Source organism: Oryza glaberrima, chromosome 3, assembly GCF_000147395.1.
Source record: "Oryza glaberrima chromosome 3, OglaRS2, whole genome shotgun sequence".
Classification (NCBI taxonomy): Eukaryota; Viridiplantae; Streptophyta; class Magnoliopsida; order Poales; family Poaceae; genus Oryza; species Oryza glaberrima.
In genome coordinates, this window is record NC_068328.1 from 3,271,319 (window position 1) to 3,288,886 (window position 17,568).

A 17,568-nucleotide genomic window follows, 5' to 3' on the forward strand; every position below is an offset into this window, starting at 1 on the left:
TGCAAAATTGTGCTGATCAATGGCAAGTGTCTGTACACGTCCGAGTCTCCGAGCATCAGAGGTAACCTGTGACCAGCACTCCTGCAACCGCTAGACTTTAAAAATTTTCAAGTTCATCTAGGCTATAGCCTATAGATTGTCTCCAGAAGTGGTTGGATAAATTCAAGACGGTATGAACTTATCTGACATGAACAGTAGCTGGCTTACTAAGTGAATTCCTTCCTCATCTCGGCAGAAGCCGGAAACTATAATTACAGCGAAGAGCTTTACTCCTAAATCCTAATAACAACCGTTTCAATTTGTACAAGAAAGATCTCATCCAACAAGATCGGTGTGTATATAATCTGTGTTCTCCCATGTTATGTTCAGGGAGATCAGGTCACAAATGACCCTGTCAAATCTCCGAGCGAGATGCCACCATGAAGGCATCATGGTGCTGTAACAATCAGTGGCAGCAACTTCAGATCTGCAAAAGAGACCGAATCAGGATATCTTGATTACAAAAGGTGATATAAGTGAACAAAGAACAAGGCCTAACATTTCATAACTAGCGTGATTCTATGCATACAAGGAAAAGTATTTCTCTAAAAGAAGGGGAAATATGAAGATTAAATAATACTAAGTCAATGAAGTTGATAGAGTAGCTAGCGCTGAAAATGCAGATTCAAAAGACACTTTAGTGTCCTTTTAGTTAACCATGCATTCTAAGGAATTTTGACGAAAGTAGAGGATCGTCAATAAAAACTCTGATGGCACAGTTCAAAGCAGATATTTGCAATATACTCCCTCCGTCCCATAAAAAACCAACCTAGTATTCAATGAAATGTTTCCTAACGAATCTAGACAGGAGTTTGTACCAGGAAAAACCTATTCAATAATAGGTTAGCTTTTTGTGGGACGGAGGGAGTATAAGAGTAACCTATTGCATGTACATCATGGAAGCAATGTTCATATTAACTACTACTATGGTCTATTGTTACCTTCAGAGATTAATTATGAGATCATAAAACTGCCCTCTCTCTTTGCTCAGTCATGATTCTTCGCAACTCTCTCAAATGTGCAGTTATCTCTTGAACACATTGTACGCCATCATCACTACATTTTAGAGAGCTTAATATCTGTTTGAGAAACTTTTGATCTGTTTCAAGTGCCGTGAATCTAGTATTTAGAAGTGAAATCTCATGTTTAACGCTCGTCATAGAACTGATTCTGCCATCATCTAGGTGAGAACATGAGCCGGAATCAACACTTTGATTTTCATCAATTTGTTGAGAAGAAACCGGCTCACCGCTCCAGTGTTCCGGATGCAATACTGACATGTTCTGTAGACTATCATATGTGCCACCAAAATTATGCCTATCTGTGGAAGACATGCCCAGTGTTTCCTCCAATTTGCTCAAGGATTTCAAAATATTTGCCTTTTCATCCTCAAAATCAAACATGGTATCCCTCATGAAATCTGAGCTATCCAAGACTCCAGATGCCATATCTCCATCAGTAAAATCAAACTTGCAACCAAATGGTTCATGAAGCCTCCGATAATTGTCAAGTTCAGCTTCCAGGTCAAGCATTTCTTTCTCCCTTTCTGTAAGCAAGTCATTTAGCCTTTCAATTGCTTCTTGGTCATGATCAGCCTGCTCTTCCATCATCCTGAGGTACTGAAGTGCCTCCATGTGCATTGAAGCCTTTTCTTCCTGCAATCTATTGATCATAGCCATTGCTTCACTCGCAGCCACCGCTGAAGCACTCCGCTCTGCCTCAAACTCCTTATAAAGGATACTCATTTTTTTCTTGCCAAGCTCAACCTTCTGCTTCAGGCCTTCGAGTGAGGTATCACCTTCATCTTCACTAGTAGCATGGACATCAAATGGTTCCATATTTGAGTAGTTAGTCTCAAGAAATTGTCTGCTCCCAGTGGCATCATATTGTTTATCATCAATCTGTGTGATTCTAGGACTAGCGGCCACCTCACTCCAAGGACCATCAAAGCCTCGCGCAGAAGACATCTGGGACAGGAATGTCTTGACTTCTTGGTTAGTTCTTGAACTGTTATCCTTAGCAGAGATTATTTCAGACCATCGAGGAGATTGAAGGTTGCTTCTACGACGAGAAGCACTCTTCATACTGTTTTTGCGGTTGATACAGGCATCTAAAACTGAACTCATTCCTGCATTTGCAGAAGCAACAAAACCCTTAGCAACTTCCTCATCAGGGCTTCCTGAAATACCCGCTGAATCGCCAACTTCCTCAATACCAACCAGAAAAGCTACAGAACAAATTTGACATACTCAGATAAATTCAAATTATATAAGGATTGCAGCATTTTGGATAAAGATACATACTTTTCTCTTTCGGAAGCTCTGCGCAAACTTGTTCAGGCACAATCTTCGGTTGCACGTCATGATTGTTTCCACTTACATTGACATTGCTCAAGCTAATTTCCCTTGAACCTTGCGCAATATGCTCTGAAGATTTCGCTGCACTAACAAGGTTGGTGCCAGTGGCCACATTGTCAGTTTTTGCTGCAGTACTCACTGGCACAGGAGCGGTATTCATCGGCTCTGCAAGAACAACATTCTCAGAAGGATGCATGGACAAGCTGTTGGTGTCACTGATCATAGGTTGTAGTTGCGAATCATGAAATAAGAAGTCTCTGCTTCTCTGCGTAGCTTTGTGAATCATTGAATTACCATCTTCATCTTCATCATCATCCGAGATGCGGTTCTCAGACTCTGAATCATGGCGGACATTCAGCTTACTGTAGCCTCCATAAGACAAGTCCTCAGAACCTTCATCTGAAGAATGCCCTACACTAGTCATGTCTATGCTTCTCTCCTTCACTGTGCTCACATCATCTGGAACTATGCCATTTGCAAGCTCAGGTAGCTTGTGTGCATGCCGTGTCTTCTTAAACGTCTCTGAACAACAAGAGCATAAATGTGTATGCCTGGACCTCGGTTGAGAATTCACCTTGTCCTTATTTCTCATGCTCTTCAGTTTATTGGGCTTACCATCCAAACCAGCACATGAAAGTAGGCACCTTTCACACAGATCATCAGAGTGTGCGAGCTTGTTGTGACTCTGGCAATACTCCAATTGCGAGATTTCCAACTTGTGTGCAGCACAGATCAGATCTTCAGAGAACCAGGTGTTTCCATGCAGGAGGCGATCCAACCTTGAGCACAGGATGCACGGTGGTCGTAGGCTCCAGATGCGTGCAAACCTTGTGGCCGTGAATGACACCACGGCGGTCACAAAGAGCATTATGATCAGGCTGCATTCGCTGAAGGCATGGCACAGCACAGGCCAGAATTGCCGTGCAAAGTCCGGCGACCTTGCACGAGCCTTCGCTGCCATCGAAGATCAATGCACCGCTGATTTGCATGTAGGTTGATTAAAAATCAAATCCTTTCCACAAAATTCCTATTAATGTGGCACAAAGATAATCAGATCAAACCACATTGTTGAGGAGGAAGCGCTTGTAAAATCATGGTCACCCATACCAACGTGTGGTTCCAGAAGATGAGGCCTTTCACCTAGAAAAGTTCACAATGCTACAATGCAGCAGTACCTTCAGCTGCGCTAAGCCAAGAACGGGACAGTTTTTCTTCATATGCCAATGATCATACGGATAGATCGCAATAACCTAATCTTTTTACCAATTGGAGCAAGGATCCAATCTTCCCTGCAAATAATTGCACAGATGAACATGCAGGGTGTCATGTACAAACAAAATTGTTCAGAATAAAAGAGTATATCTGGAACGTACCAATGCAGCAGATCTTCAACCAAGAAGCTGCGATTCCCATAATCACCAAATCTGGAGCATATTGGAGAGGAACAGAACAAATCCGTGTAGTAAAGATCAACCAAAAGGCCCAGAAATGAAAAAAAAAAATCCCCAAATGAAATTTGGAAAAAAAATGGTTCTTGGTTGCACAGGAGGCAAAACGATTCTCCCCTCACACTGTACGATTGGAGAGGAGAGAGAAGAGGGGAACAGATGTCCTCCATCTCTTCCCAAAACGCAATCCTTTGCATGTGATGTGAGGCTGAGAGATTTAAGCATAGCCTCACGTTATGGTAAAGAAAACCATCAAAGCTGATAAGGAGCCAGAAGAACTGAACTACTGAAGAAATAATGACTGGTTCATTTTATTTTCAAATAATTCCCTGAAAATTTGAGGCAATGAACCAAAGACACTAAAGTTTGATAATCAGATTCTGCAATTCTGAAAATGTAAGAGCTACAGGTGCTATTATTTTAGAAAAGAAAATCCTTAAATAATAGAACTAGTAATCAGGCATGGAGACCAGTGTTCCAGGACCTCCACCTTGTGTGGTCCGGTTAGTTGCAAACCAATCAGCTTATTCTTCGCAGACATAGGTATGCGACAGATCACCGTGCCCATAAGGAATATAGCATATGTAACATGTTCCTCTCTACAATCTTCCAATAGAAATTCCTACCCTACATCAATCAAGAAACTCTCCCATGAGCCTCTGTCATAAAAAGAGCCAGCCAAACTGCCAGAACCTGGCATTACTATTCCATGATTCACACGGCCATCTTTGACCTTCATGATGAGCTAAGAGAAAAAAGGATTAGTAGTTCAGTACGGGTTACACCTGCACAATCCCAATTAACTATTGGATTCAGTCACCTGGGTCTTTTTTCTCAATCTCCCCATCAAATCCATTTGCTCAAGCTAGATCTCTTTCACATCCCCACATAAAAAGTTCTCTTTGTTGTTGCAGAGCTGCAGGTTGCCCGGGGTGGACAGTTTCTTAAGTGCTAAGATTGGAATCAAAACAACTTGGCTATGCAACACGGTACATGCAAAGCAAAAGAAATCCTTTGCTTGCGAATAAAATCATGTACCACGCATGCAAATGTCACAGCAACAGCTGTGCGTTGTGAATTAATTTCAACAGCTTAGCTTATATATTCATGTATGCATTGCATCCACTTGGTTAATCATAATACTCATATAGCTTGCTGAATGCTGATCTCTTGTCTGAGATGATCCTGTGAATCTAGATGACTAATTCAGTGGCTGCCCTTAGCTGCTAGCAAGTGGTCATGAGCTCATGTTGGAATAGATGACGTGACGTTCATGTTGGAACAGATGGCTATGTCACGTCTTGCAAGTTTGACTTGGATTACATAGCATTGTCAGACTGAGTGCACTAGCCAGTGGTTAAGACTAAGTAGCCAGTACAGTTTAGGTTGGATGAACCGTTGTTCATCCAAGCTGTAAATGTGAAAGCAACAAGGTGCCAAAAGAAGCATGTGGACTTGTATGACATAAAGCTGCTCAAAGCAGAGTCATCTGCCGTGAGCTAACAAGCTGCCCCTCCATATATATACAAGCTCCTAGCTTATACATGAAAATCTCTATATATATCTCTCTGTCTCCCTCTCATTCATTCATTTTTATGGCAGTTGAGGGGAATGTTGTCTGGTCCGAGACCTAACACCGGGCGGAATGGCGGATTCAGCTGCAGCTAAGCAAGCTAGGTGGGGGGTTTCGGACCAGGCTTCATTCCCCCCAACTCAACTGTTTAGTTCTTCGGCTTCGGCACAAATCGGCGGGCGACGCTGCCAGCGTGAAGCTTCTGCAGGTAGGACGACGTTTGGCCGTGCAGCCAGCCGTCCGTGCTCCATCCACCATCACCATGCATCGATATATATCTTTCATCTCGCCCACTGGTAAGTGCTCTCCATTTCCTATAACTCTATCCCAGACTCGGTTGGATGTGTACATATGCACCGAGACCAAGCGATCAACTTATGTGTAGTGCCAGTTGATGTTGTTCCATGGTTGTGTTTGAGTACCAGTGAATTGTCTCATGGCCTTCCGTCATCTTCGTCTTGGTAGACTAATTGCTGGTGGTTAAGTTCTTGGTTGCTTGGAGTTTGAAAAAGGTTCAGAAACTCAGCATATTGGTGTTCCCAGTGTATATACATTAATTGGGAAGTTGTTCACCCGTTAAGGAATTAATGAAGCTTCACTAGATAGTCTATCCGATCCCTCATTATTTGCTAATTAAGCCTCTATGTGGATAGAGGGAAGAGAGGCTGGAGAGGGAAGAGAGATTAACTAGGACATGATAAGCAACTTAAAGCCCCTTTTGGCACCTATAATCATAGCAGCTGATAGTAGTAGCAAACAAAGTTAAGGCCAGTGCAGCAGCATATATGCTATCAGCTGCTAGGTGGGCGTGTGGGCAATGATGGTAAACAAAGGGCTTGATCGGTTCGTGTAGTCCTCGTTACGAATCTTTCCGATCATGGAAAGATCGCTTCCAAGATTTTCAGTAGACTACTAGAGTAACTAGACTACATGCATGTGTGACAACTGAAGCATCTCTGCAAAGCCATGCCGTTGCCGACACCGTTAGGTGGAGCCGAAGCACCAAAGCATGCAAAGCCCCTCACGTATGCAATCATTCCTCTTTTATGCTCTCTTCTCTCTAATTAGCTAGCTAAAGAAAATACTTAGTTTTAAGAGCAAAGGTTGAAAAAAAGGAGGCTTAGTTGATTATTCAAGGAGTTCAAACTGAGATTGGTCACACCAGAAAGATTCAACACAAAAGAAAAAAGATATGCTAATCAATTACCTTGATCTAACCGTTCAACCAGCATCTGAACGATCTCATCAACCCAGTGCTTTTTTGAGCATTGGCTTTATTCCTGCGAGTGATGCTTCATGCTTGTACGTGTGATCTGAGAAAAAAGAGGGCCGTGTTATGACAACGATGTGACCTACAGTAACAAAGAGTTGATAAACATATCATTTAGAGAAACAACTCGTCATATATCAAGAAAGTGACAAGACGAAACAAACAGCGGGTTGATGGTAATAGGGCAAGGAAAAGAGTGACGGCATGATCCATTTTTTCCGCTGAACTTTTGACTAAAAAGTTTTGGTGAGTGACGAAATTTCTCAGGAGCAATGAGGGGATTGGGTACTGCTTGGAAAGACTTTACAAGGCTGCATACGTGCATCGCAGCCCACCGTGGGTACATTTCGAAGATACCATCATTTGATCATCTCATACAGCTTTTGGTTTGCAGCATTTTTCAACTTTGAAGCGTGGGCAAGTGCCTTTCCCTCTCGCATCACGTGTTTGCAAGTCTAGGTACAGGTCCTGGTTGACATTGCCTTCTGCCATTGTGGCTATGTGCCCTGTATAGCCACATGACAGTTCCGAGCAGTACCTTCACATATGTTCTGAATCGGCGGCAGTACAAATACTCAATTTTTTTTCCCAATTTCCAGAAAACCATTAACAAGTTTACCATAAACTAGTCATCATGATTATTACTAATGCATAAGAGGGGGGGGGGGGGGGTCAACTTACCGTGCCAACGCCGTTACGCTGCCAATCTGTACGGGCATCGCGGAGCAATTGGCCTGAGATCTATCTCCCGAGGTTGGGGCAGACATTAGCGAAGTGGGTAGGGTCGCCGCAGATGAAGCAGCTGCCGTAAACGGGCTCGCCCGTCGCCGCAACGAACATCATGCCATCAGCATTCCGTCCTCTGCCCCTCCTGCCTCGCCCTTGGGTGCCGCCTCTCCGCCCTGCAGATGCAGATGCAGATGATTGCCTGCTGCCACTGCGCCCGCCCCGCCCACGCCCGCCACGGCCCCTCGGCGCAGAGTTCTCCACATCGTCTTCCCATCTGCGTTGCACACAGAGACATCAGGCAACGCAATGCATAGATAGCTAAAACAAACCCCTATAATTGACAGCTTCTCTTTTCGCATCATATTCCTTATTATGTTTTTAGCTATTTAACTTGATAGAGATTAGAGCAAAATATCACACCAGGGGGAAAGCTAAGATAAATCTGTTTATTGCCTAGTTTGGAATAGGAGTATGTGCACATAAGATTTATGAAAAACATAACTGAGATAGCTGCATAACTAGTGATACTCTGCATGCTTAGATAGTTTCAAGTGGATAGATCAGATGCAAATGCACCCTGCAGATCAATATCGTGTGATAAAATAACACTGTTACTAAAAGGATTCACATACGCGAAAAAGCCGCATGCAAGATTCTGGCATTTATAGAACTTCCTCCCCCTGTTAGCCTCTGTATTAGCAGTTCGCAATACGCAGGGTTCTCGACATGATGTGCACTGTACTTGACCTGCGTGTGAAAATAGCTCAAGATCAATTCATGAGCTTGCATTACCTCTTCTTTTTCGTTGCCAGGCCAGCTGAAGATTGGCTTGCATAACAATTTGTAGACATTACTGAGTAGTACAGTCACCTGATGCATTTCCTGAGCTTTGGGTATGGGTTGAACGAAAACCTTGAGAATTCACAACAGGTGTTTGTCCGTTAGTAAATTGCACGGCTGGATGAAAGCTAGTATGTAAATCTTGCCTTGAAGACCCCTGCCTTACACCACTTGCAGTCTGGCTCTGATTTCTTGCTGTGAAACAACAAATATGATCATAAAATATACATGTTTTTTAACAAATGACAACAAGACCTACTTTCGATATACTACCTCCCTTTTTTAATAGATGATGCCGTTGATTTTTTCTCACATGTTTGACCATTCGTCTTATTCAAAAAATTTACGTAATTATAATTTATTTGTTATGAGTTGTTTTATCACTCATAGTACTTTAAGTGCGATTTATATCTTATACATTTGCATAAATTTTTTGAATAAGACGAATGGTCAAACATGTGAGAAAAAGTCAACGGCGTCATCTATTAAAAGACGGAGGAAGTAGTAAGCAAAACATGGGAGACAAAATAAGGTGAATCCACAAAACAAGCCTGTTTTAGATTCTATATATTTTGAGTTGCAATAAGCATAAGATTGCGATTACCCCTAATGAATCTAATTCTCTACAACTTGACTTGTAGAGGTTAAAAAGATGAACTCAACATTTTGCGGATACCTGGTGTTGCAGTCTGGCTATGACTTCCAAATCTACTTAATTCCATGAGCTCTTTGAGTATGTCATCACATCCACCAATACAACCTATAACAGCATGAAATATGTCCGAATCACCTTAGTATGTAACCAAACAAAAGATGTGTACGTGTTGAGAGGAAAGAAGGATTTGTTTTTTGGTCATATAAGTTTTAACTGAAAAACTAAAGTGAGTATGGAACTTCAATTGAAATAGGAGAGTATACCGAGGTGATCGACATCAAAATTTGGTGGAATATCCCTTCGCCGAAACTTAAATTGAATCTTATAAACCGGACCTGTAAATTTAACAGATTATCAATATTCAAAGGAGAATCAGCAAAGGAACAGTCCATCAGTGAAAATCATTGATCATACTAGTGGTACAATTTCAATAATTGGGGAACTAAATTATTCACCTGGAGCACAGGTAGGACAAACTTGATCAGTCACAGCAGCCCCTGAAAGAGATCGTGGGAGCCAAACTACATTTCTACACTGAAAGTTCAGGAAGACTATTAATATCAAAATTTTCGTCGGAGTTCAATTATTTTGGCTGCATTATTAGTTCCATATGCTCTTTTCTGGCAAGATTAATGAATTGTTTCTTATTTCCTTTTTTACTAACAAGAGGTCTGGTAACTAAGCAAAGCACACATGTTACTCACTTGAGGGAAGCCCCGACACCCAACCATAAATTCGCCAGTCTGAGGAAAGAAAAGCAAAGCTCAAGCATGGACATAGTGCGACACTTCCAATATGCCTAAGCTTCAGAACCATTTCAAGAAAGAAAAGATGTATGGGAAGATAATTTACCGGCCTTTGCTTCAGAAACATTTCAGATTCATTGCATGCAGCACATGGTCTCACAGTTTCTATGGAGTTCTGTGTCTCATTGACCGGTCTACTTGACCTAGATCAAAAGTCAAAGTGAAGCTAGAAATTTGTAGCAATGAAAGAAGAAAGCCAAATGGATCCAATCAAACCTTGCAAAGAATGTTCCCATTGCATCAAAGAGTTTCACCTTGTTTGCCCTTGCCTGCATTATACCAATGATAAGTGGTTAACTACTAGATATAAACTCAGAGGTCAGAGCAATTCAATAGATGATGAACAGTTTCTATGCTTCACTTCCTGCGCCATATTGTTACTTTTATACATACATAAAAAAGAACTTACATCAAGAAAACAAGCCTTCATTTGCTGCAAACAATTCTCAAGTACTTCTGATTTACTCTTTGTACCAATGCTAACTGATTTCATATCAGCTTCCATCATTGATCTTAAATAAGGTTTCCAAAGCTCATACCTAAAATGACTTAAATTATTTCAAGAAACCAAACATATTACATGGGTTCAGTAAGTGAGGTTTAAGAATCAACTTACCCCATTTCATCGTAACCCATCACCAATGCCTCGCCCTGCATTTAGAGAAAAAAGAAACAAAAGACACGTGTGAAATTAGCAGATGAGCTTCATTTTCAGTACAATGGAGAAAAAGTATCTCATGGACAAGTACTATCTGCACTGGAGAAAAAATATATTACAGAGAACAGTATTTCCTGTGAACCGGATAAATATATTTTACAACCCACTAAACTTTTAGCGCATTTGACACTTTGGTGCTGCTGGTCTGTTGGATGATTTGGAAGGAGAGAAACACGCGAGTATTCCAGAATCAGAGCCGAACAGCGGGGTTCCTTTTTGGCGCAATTAAAGACGAAGCAGCGATCTGGAAAGAAGCTGGGGTTTTCAATGTTTTAGGAGAGTAACAACCTTCTGTAACTTGTATTTTTTCTTTTTAGGAAGTTGCCGCTGTGGCAACATCCTTTCACTTCGACAGCCTCTTGTCGAAGTCTGAAACTTGTAAATACTCCTTTTCTTAAGTAAAATTGGTCCGCCTATCTTAGGCCGGCCTGGCTAAAAAACCCACTAAACTTTTGCCGGGTCGGCACAACCCCCAAAACTGTCTTATCAGGACTAGTCCAATAGAAATCACAGAAGGTATATGTAACGGAAATAAATAGAATATGTCATTAGAAGTAATACTTTCAGCTATTTTCTCCAAAAGTGTGGATGCATTACGTATGACTATAAGCATGAAAAATGTTGATGAATCTGACATTCAAAAGAAAAGCTCAACACAAGGGAAGAGACGTCCCAAACGCATTGCATTTAAGGTCAAGAAAATGCCCCAAAAGCCGGGTCTTACTCGTACGGGAACTCGTTGACACAGCCCGTGTCTTAACCTGTACTTTAGGGGAACACAACAACAAGGGGCATTTTTTTTCTGTGAGAACCAATGTTCAAGCCCTGGTTGGTAGCCCTGGTTCTCAATAGAATCCTTACTTTCATACCAAACAGCAGTGCCCACATGATAATAAGAGATTTCTTCAGAAAAGCAATGGAGTTGTTGTGGTAAAAAAATCATCTGGGCAACATGCTACTACAGAGTATTATATTTGAAATGGGAATTCTGTTTATTTATCTTATGTTATGACTTAAGGTATGACTATCTGCACACAGGCTTAATATAATTCTCTCAATGCGGGCAAAAACTTATATTCAGAATATTCTAGCCAGGTAATCAAACAAATTGTATTATCATAAGATGAGATTAGATAGCTGAAGTTCTGTTAGATGCCATGTCATAATAACACTAACATGTAAATAATTGCAAACAATGAATATTGTGCTACATGCAATGATCTAATGAAAACTTAGTTGTGATGAAACATACTAGATTTGTTGGGGAGAACCGTGTATTTGCATCTTTGGTTGCATAACAACGGTCAAGTAACTTTTTTATGTGATCATGCATCGTTGCATCAGTGCCAATTCCTGCCTGGAAGCGAAAGGAGTCAATCAGTCAAATATTTTAGTGGCACAACTCAATATACATATGATATTGCCACAAGAAAATATTATGTTGCAGATTGACAAGAAGTGTACTTTATCCATACAACCAAGGAGGTCAGCTTCAGCAAGCAGAGGAGGTGGGCGAGTCATTCCAGAATCAAGCGTTAAAGTTGTTGGAACAAACTGCAAGGTCATCAACTCCTCATGGTAAACAACTAAAAAGCAACCAGAATATTCTTTCAAAAAAAATGAACAACTGATTCATATATACTGCAGTTACTAAATATTGAGCAAGCAATGCATACAAATTGTAGCGACTAATACACTGCTATACAGAATTGCACAGTTTCCCTATAAATCACCAACTGTTACAACATATCAGAAGGATCAATTTTTTAATTGGGAATATAAATTTACAGTCATCCTTAAATTGCAGGCTTTTATAAGAACATTCCACACAGGTATTTTTACCCACATAGCACAGAAGACACTATAAAATGAATGAGAAAGTGTTGGTACAAATGAAGCAAACCTGTTGTCCAATGATGTATGTCGGAAGTAATGTACCGCCCCATGAGTCAAACCGATATACGTCCAAATAATTTTTCTAGAAGAGAGTATATAACATATTTTATAGGACATGCAGAAAAGGAATTTTGCCATAAGTAACCCAGAAATGAAATAATCCTATTGCACTAGAACTAACGTTAGAAAGGAAAATGTATTCTGGAGTATTAAATTAAAGACACTGCATTCCTGAACTCCTGGGCACAGCATTTCCACCTGTACCAGCAGAAGGTCCATTTCCTAAATATGCTACCTAAATACCTGGCAATGTAAACAGTTAAGCATATTGGCTGTGTAATTCACTTTCTATTTAAATGCTCCTCCTTTCTTTCCCTTCCAATAAATATCAAAGCAGTTAAAGTACATCAAAATTGGCAAAGTTAAATTTTTCATGAGTTCTCCTAGCATTTCATTCTTGTTTACTGACTAAACATTTTATCATCCTTTATGTTTCCCTTCCCAATAAATATTAATTGCAGTGCACCACAACTGGCACAGTTAATTGTTTTATGAATTTTTTTTTTCAGAACAATGCTATTAAAGAACCAATTAATGTAAACTAAAGGAGGAATGGCAACCCAAGACTCACATTGAAGCTTCAACACAAAGAAGACGCTTCTCAGAGCTTAAAAGTTAAGACTATGTCACCTCTGTACATAAGATCAAGCTGTTTCTATTACTGATTGAAATACACTTTCTCCTACTCTTGTTTACCAGATTTATTAGTGGAGCAAAGTGTTTAAAGAACTAAAGAACAAGCAGAATTAGAGGTATAGGATATGTAACATATTTACATGTCCTGTATGGATACTGCCTATTTACACGTTTGCAACACCTATGAAACAATAGACGATTCCAGCAAGGTTTGAGGATGCTCACAGCAAGAACAACGCGCCCTGATGCATTGAACTGTTCACTAGCAATGTCAATTTCCACAGTTGTTTCAGCTCCAACTGCAGGTTGGGAGCAACAAGCAAGGAAATGGCGAACAACAAGCTCATACAATTTCTGGACACAAGAAGACAAATATGAAGAGTTTTATTACACACTTGTAGAGCATAAGAAATACTGCCTTTAAAAAATATTAAAAATGCTATAGTATCTGCTATATAGGAAAGACACATACTTTGTGATTATCAGTCCAATTTGTTTCCCCAGCTGAAAATTTTGTTGGATGAATAGGAGGATGTGCCTTGTCATCGTGACCACCATTGCTGGGGTTTCTCCAAAGTCTTGCTTCAGGATCCAAAAGACGCTGAGCATATGTTCCCCAATTTGGATGAGCCACTTGTTCATGTACGATGGACTACATCAAAAGTACCCAAACATGTCGGAAAAAATAGATATATTCTTTTTGAAAAAACAAACAAACAAGGGAAGGTTAAAATGGTATAACCATCGCAGGTATTTATCAGAGTGTAGAAAACGCTTTTAATATTTTCTAGTGGCATTTCATGAATGACATATGATTAGAATTTTATAAATCAAATATTTAAACGTGACGGGGATCATCATGTGTTAGCATATCCACACAAAATGAAAAGGGGAACCAATTACCAAAAAAAAAAGTAACAAACCAATTACTCTCTCTGTTCCCAGATATAAGTATTTATAGGTTGTTTAGAAAAGATTAAGGGTTTAGGGGAAACTCAAATGCCCTTGCTTGGATTCCCTCCCAATCATCTGACTGGCTGAAATTGCTTAGATTCCCCTACTTTGAAAACTGTGTCCAAGATAATGCTTATATTTGTGTACAAAGTTTGAATTGCTATATATGCTTATATTTAGGAACAGAGGGAGTATTTGACTTTGAGAACATGTTCTTTATCATGTAAATTATGTAAAAATGAAAGTTATAGGTGCAAATATTCAATAACATGTAATCCGAATCATCAAACCATGAAATAAGAATGGACAAGAGGAACTAGTAAATTTGAAAACATACATGTAGGTCAGTGTTTGGAGAGAAGTTATCAGTCTCTGTCCTGGGATAACTAATAAATCCAGCTTGATAAAGTTCCTCAGCCACCTGATATAGACAGGACAAGAGAGCACTCAGCAAAACAATCAGTTCAGTGATATGTGGCCATAATTGGCTAGCAAAACTGTTCTAGGTATACAAGGTTACCAAAATAGAATTATTTTTAACACCTTCATTGTGTGCTCGGAACTCATTCTGAAGTACCTAGAGGCACGTTTCTGAAGCTCTATGGTACTTAGTGGATATGGGGGGTATTTTAGTTTCTCTTGATTCCTTACATTTTGCACCTGCAGGGAAAAAATACAACTAAACTGGTACTTTTGTTCTGTCATCAAAGATACTTATCGTTATTATTTCGTGAACACTGGTGTTGAAATAAAAGATGTCAAGGGCTCACTGTCGCCATTGGTTCTTCAACACACATTTCATAGATCACAACAGCAGATGAGTAATCAAACAAATGACCACGTCTGCCAAACAAGAAATAATCTCAGATGACGTTTGTAATGAAAGAATCAGTACAACATGTCGAGTGCATCTTACATCCAACCAAAAGATGCAGTGCCTTCATCTGAAGTGTGGGAACAATTTATTGTCCAGAACTCTTCAGGTTCATGAGCTTGAATCTCCCAGAAACGCTCAACAATAAATCCTAGGGTTGGAAACTGCAATGCAAAGAACATGTTACACCAAGATGAAAGTAGGCATCATTTAGTATCTTCTGTTCATACTCTATAGTGAAGTACCTGGCAAGGACCATAACTCAGAATTATATTCCTATCATCACCAGTGTCATCAAGAACAAATGCATCTTTCAGCAGCATTGTCTGGAACCTTGTGAAGGAGGCACCGATGCGAAGGTCAATTTCCTGTACAAAATTCTTAATAATCATCGGAGATCTTCAAGACAGTAAGAAGGTGCAAGAAAATGCTTTTCATTTGAGAAGAATAATATAAGAAGGAGAAAATATACTGTCGTCCCATTCCATTCCTATACCAGTACAAAAGCTATAATATTATAGTCAGAACATGTGGCAGAGGCTCTTCGAGGACCTTAGTTTGCTAGAGTTGCTGTAGTACTTCTCAGTAGATGTGATGCAAGAGAATGCAACATCAACAAAGGTTGGAATGATAATTTAATTACCTGTCTTGCATCAACAGCATCAGCAAAGAGCTTGTTGGGTCTGTCAAGATGTTGCACAGCTTCATGGATTTCCCTGCAGTTTCATTTCTTTAAGACATTAACAGGAGATTTGGGATGAGTGTGGGACTGTGGGTCGGGTTTATCCAGTCAACTTGAACACCATAGTTCATCTCCATACAACTAACTCAAAGTAACACCAATCGGGCCGGATGTGAAGTGAATGGGGATACCCGTGCGATGCAGGAGATGGATATGCCATCTTTGCAATCAAGAAGAGAAAGTCATCAGTAGCAACAAATACCTGTCAATCAAAGCTGAGAAACGAGCTCTCCAAATGTTGAGGCGGCTGTTGGCACCTGCGCATATATCAATCACTTCATATGCGATATTCTCACCCTCTCTATCACAATCAAGCCAAAGCACAAGCCACTGACACTTCCTGGCTTCCTCTTCCAATGTTCTTTTTATGTCTTGCTTATCCTGCAATTAATTAAAAAAATGAATATACCTCAGCTGAAAAAAAAAGAAACTGGAGCAGTAATTATAACTTCATTACCATCAGACCATACCACTAGCATCAAAACACAAAAACAGATCACGTGTTTGGCCAAATAGACAAATGAGCATGGTCATTCTCAGCAATTTAAGGCATGCCTGCATGTTACCCAATAAATCCATCTAAGATAGGAGATTCTAAAAAGACAAAAGGAAAAGATACATAGGCAATCTATCAGATCAATGATGACTATGGAGAAAACATACTGCTACACCAAATCACATACAACAAGCAAGCTCCAGCATGGTTGTGGCAGTGCAACCGACAAAAAGAGTAGCATCTTGTTCTCCTGATGCTGGAAGAACGGAAGAATGAGAGGAAACTTGTATAGCTGTTTAACTTCTGCCTCTAGTTTAGTAATTTTTCTGCAAGATAAATGATGTTGTAGGATAAACTTTAATTTCAGAACAAAAGCCCGACTTCCTGAGGCCTGAGAATAGTATCTGCCAGGGTGTTCATATAATCATACTAGGTCGGCCAGCCCGGCATACAACTACCCTCTTATACCAGCAATAGCAAGTATAGCCTTCAGTTTTTCAAAATAACCAAATAGGACAGTTTATGCATTACTGTATCCCTCTTCCTATCACAATAACAATAACTTAATGTATCACATGTATAGTACAACACACAGACGTATATGACTGGAACCAGATTGCTGCTGCGCAACAGTGCAAATGACCAGCAGCACTAGTGGTTCCCAATTCAAAAACGAGTAGCAATCACGCAATGTCCCCCGATCAAGCTCCTGAAGAACCCTAGAATAGAGTTCCTTAAGTGCAGTACCCTAAACAAAATCAGCAGACGCATCCATTGATAGTACAAATCAGGTACTCATTATTAGACCCTCAGGCCCCCACGAACTGGAATCCAGGTACAGTACACCACCAAACGCACGAACATAAACTAGTCAACGAAATTTCAGTGCCGCACATTTCACCGTGAGTTAAACACAGCCAACTCCATGGACGCAAGACACTAAGAGACCACACCATGCAAAAAACGACACGTGACTGGTGAGGGCACAATTCACAGGACACCGCGCGTTGCGCACCAACTGTTCGGAGAAATGGGTAGCAGGAAACAGAGAGCCGTACCTGGGGTACGGACTTGCGAACGGGGGCGTGGAAGAGATCAGCGGGGTCGCACGAGTGCCAGCGGCGGAACCGGTCGTCGAACTCGAGCTCCATGAGGTGCCCCGTGACGGAGGTGACGAGCATGTGGCAGGCGCGGCCGCCGATGGAGTAATCGAACTCGAAGACGCGGTTGTACCGTGACCGCCCCTCCCGCGACCGCATCCCGCCCGACGGCCGCGACAGGATCTCCGCGACGGACTTCGCCACCGACGGCTTCTCCGCCACATTCAGCACGCGGATCGCGCCGCCGCCGCCGCCGTGGTGCATCGCGAGAGGAGGCGCAGGCTACGCTCTGGGAGGGGGAGAAACCGGAGGGAGGAGGCGGCGATTTCGGCCTTACCTTTTCGAAATTTTTGGTTCTGAGCGCGCTCTCGAGAG

At 41.0% G+C, this 17,568-nt stretch overlaps 1 protein-coding gene and 1 long non-coding RNA gene across 11 annotated transcripts; one reads left to right on the top strand and one right to left on the bottom strand.

Annotated features, from left to right (window-relative positions):
- Positions 1–203: 203 nt before the first annotated feature.
- Positions 204–17,540, bottom strand: LOC127767870 (DNA topoisomerase 3-alpha). Of its 10 annotated transcripts, none has more exons than XM_052293341.1 (28): positions 17,152–17,540; positions 15,933–15,978; positions 15,800–15,854; positions 15,499–15,571; positions 15,101–15,223; positions 14,898–15,019; positions 14,752–14,824; positions 14,525–14,641; positions 14,319–14,402; positions 13,500–13,679; positions 13,253–13,381; positions 12,339–12,413; positions 11,900–11,989; positions 11,688–11,792; positions 10,334–10,368; positions 10,127–10,256; positions 9,934–9,986; positions 9,764–9,860; positions 9,616–9,654; positions 9,367–9,445; positions 9,175–9,246; positions 8,933–9,016; positions 8,287–8,451; positions 8,049–8,163; positions 7,369–7,690; positions 6,625–6,730; positions 3,770–4,760; positions 3,357–3,685 (listed from the first exon to the last, which is right to left on the bottom strand). In XM_052293341.1, the coding sequence occupies exons 1-25, from the start codon at positions 17,455–17,457 to the stop codon at positions 7,429–7,431; spliced, it is 2,709 nt and encodes a 902-aa protein (XP_052149301.1). In that variant the 5' UTR covers positions 17,458–17,540; the 3' UTR covers positions 3,357–3,685; positions 3,770–4,760; positions 6,625–6,730; positions 7,369–7,428. The 10 variants fall into 10 exon arrangements, with proteins under 10 accessions (XP_052149304.1, XP_052149303.1, XP_052149301.1 ...); XM_052293335.1 differs by having other exon boundaries at positions 3,770–4,589; positions 4,665–4,760; positions 15,800–15,978; XM_052293337.1 differs by having other exon boundaries at positions 3,770–3,820; positions 15,800–15,978.
- LOC127767872 (uncharacterized) lies at positions 4,993–5,512 on the top strand. The gene is made up of 2 exons (XR_008016525.1): positions 4,993–5,338; positions 5,447–5,512. It is a non-coding gene; the product is annotated as an uncharacterized LOC127767872 (long non-coding RNA).
- Positions 17,541–17,568: the final 28 nt, after the last annotated feature.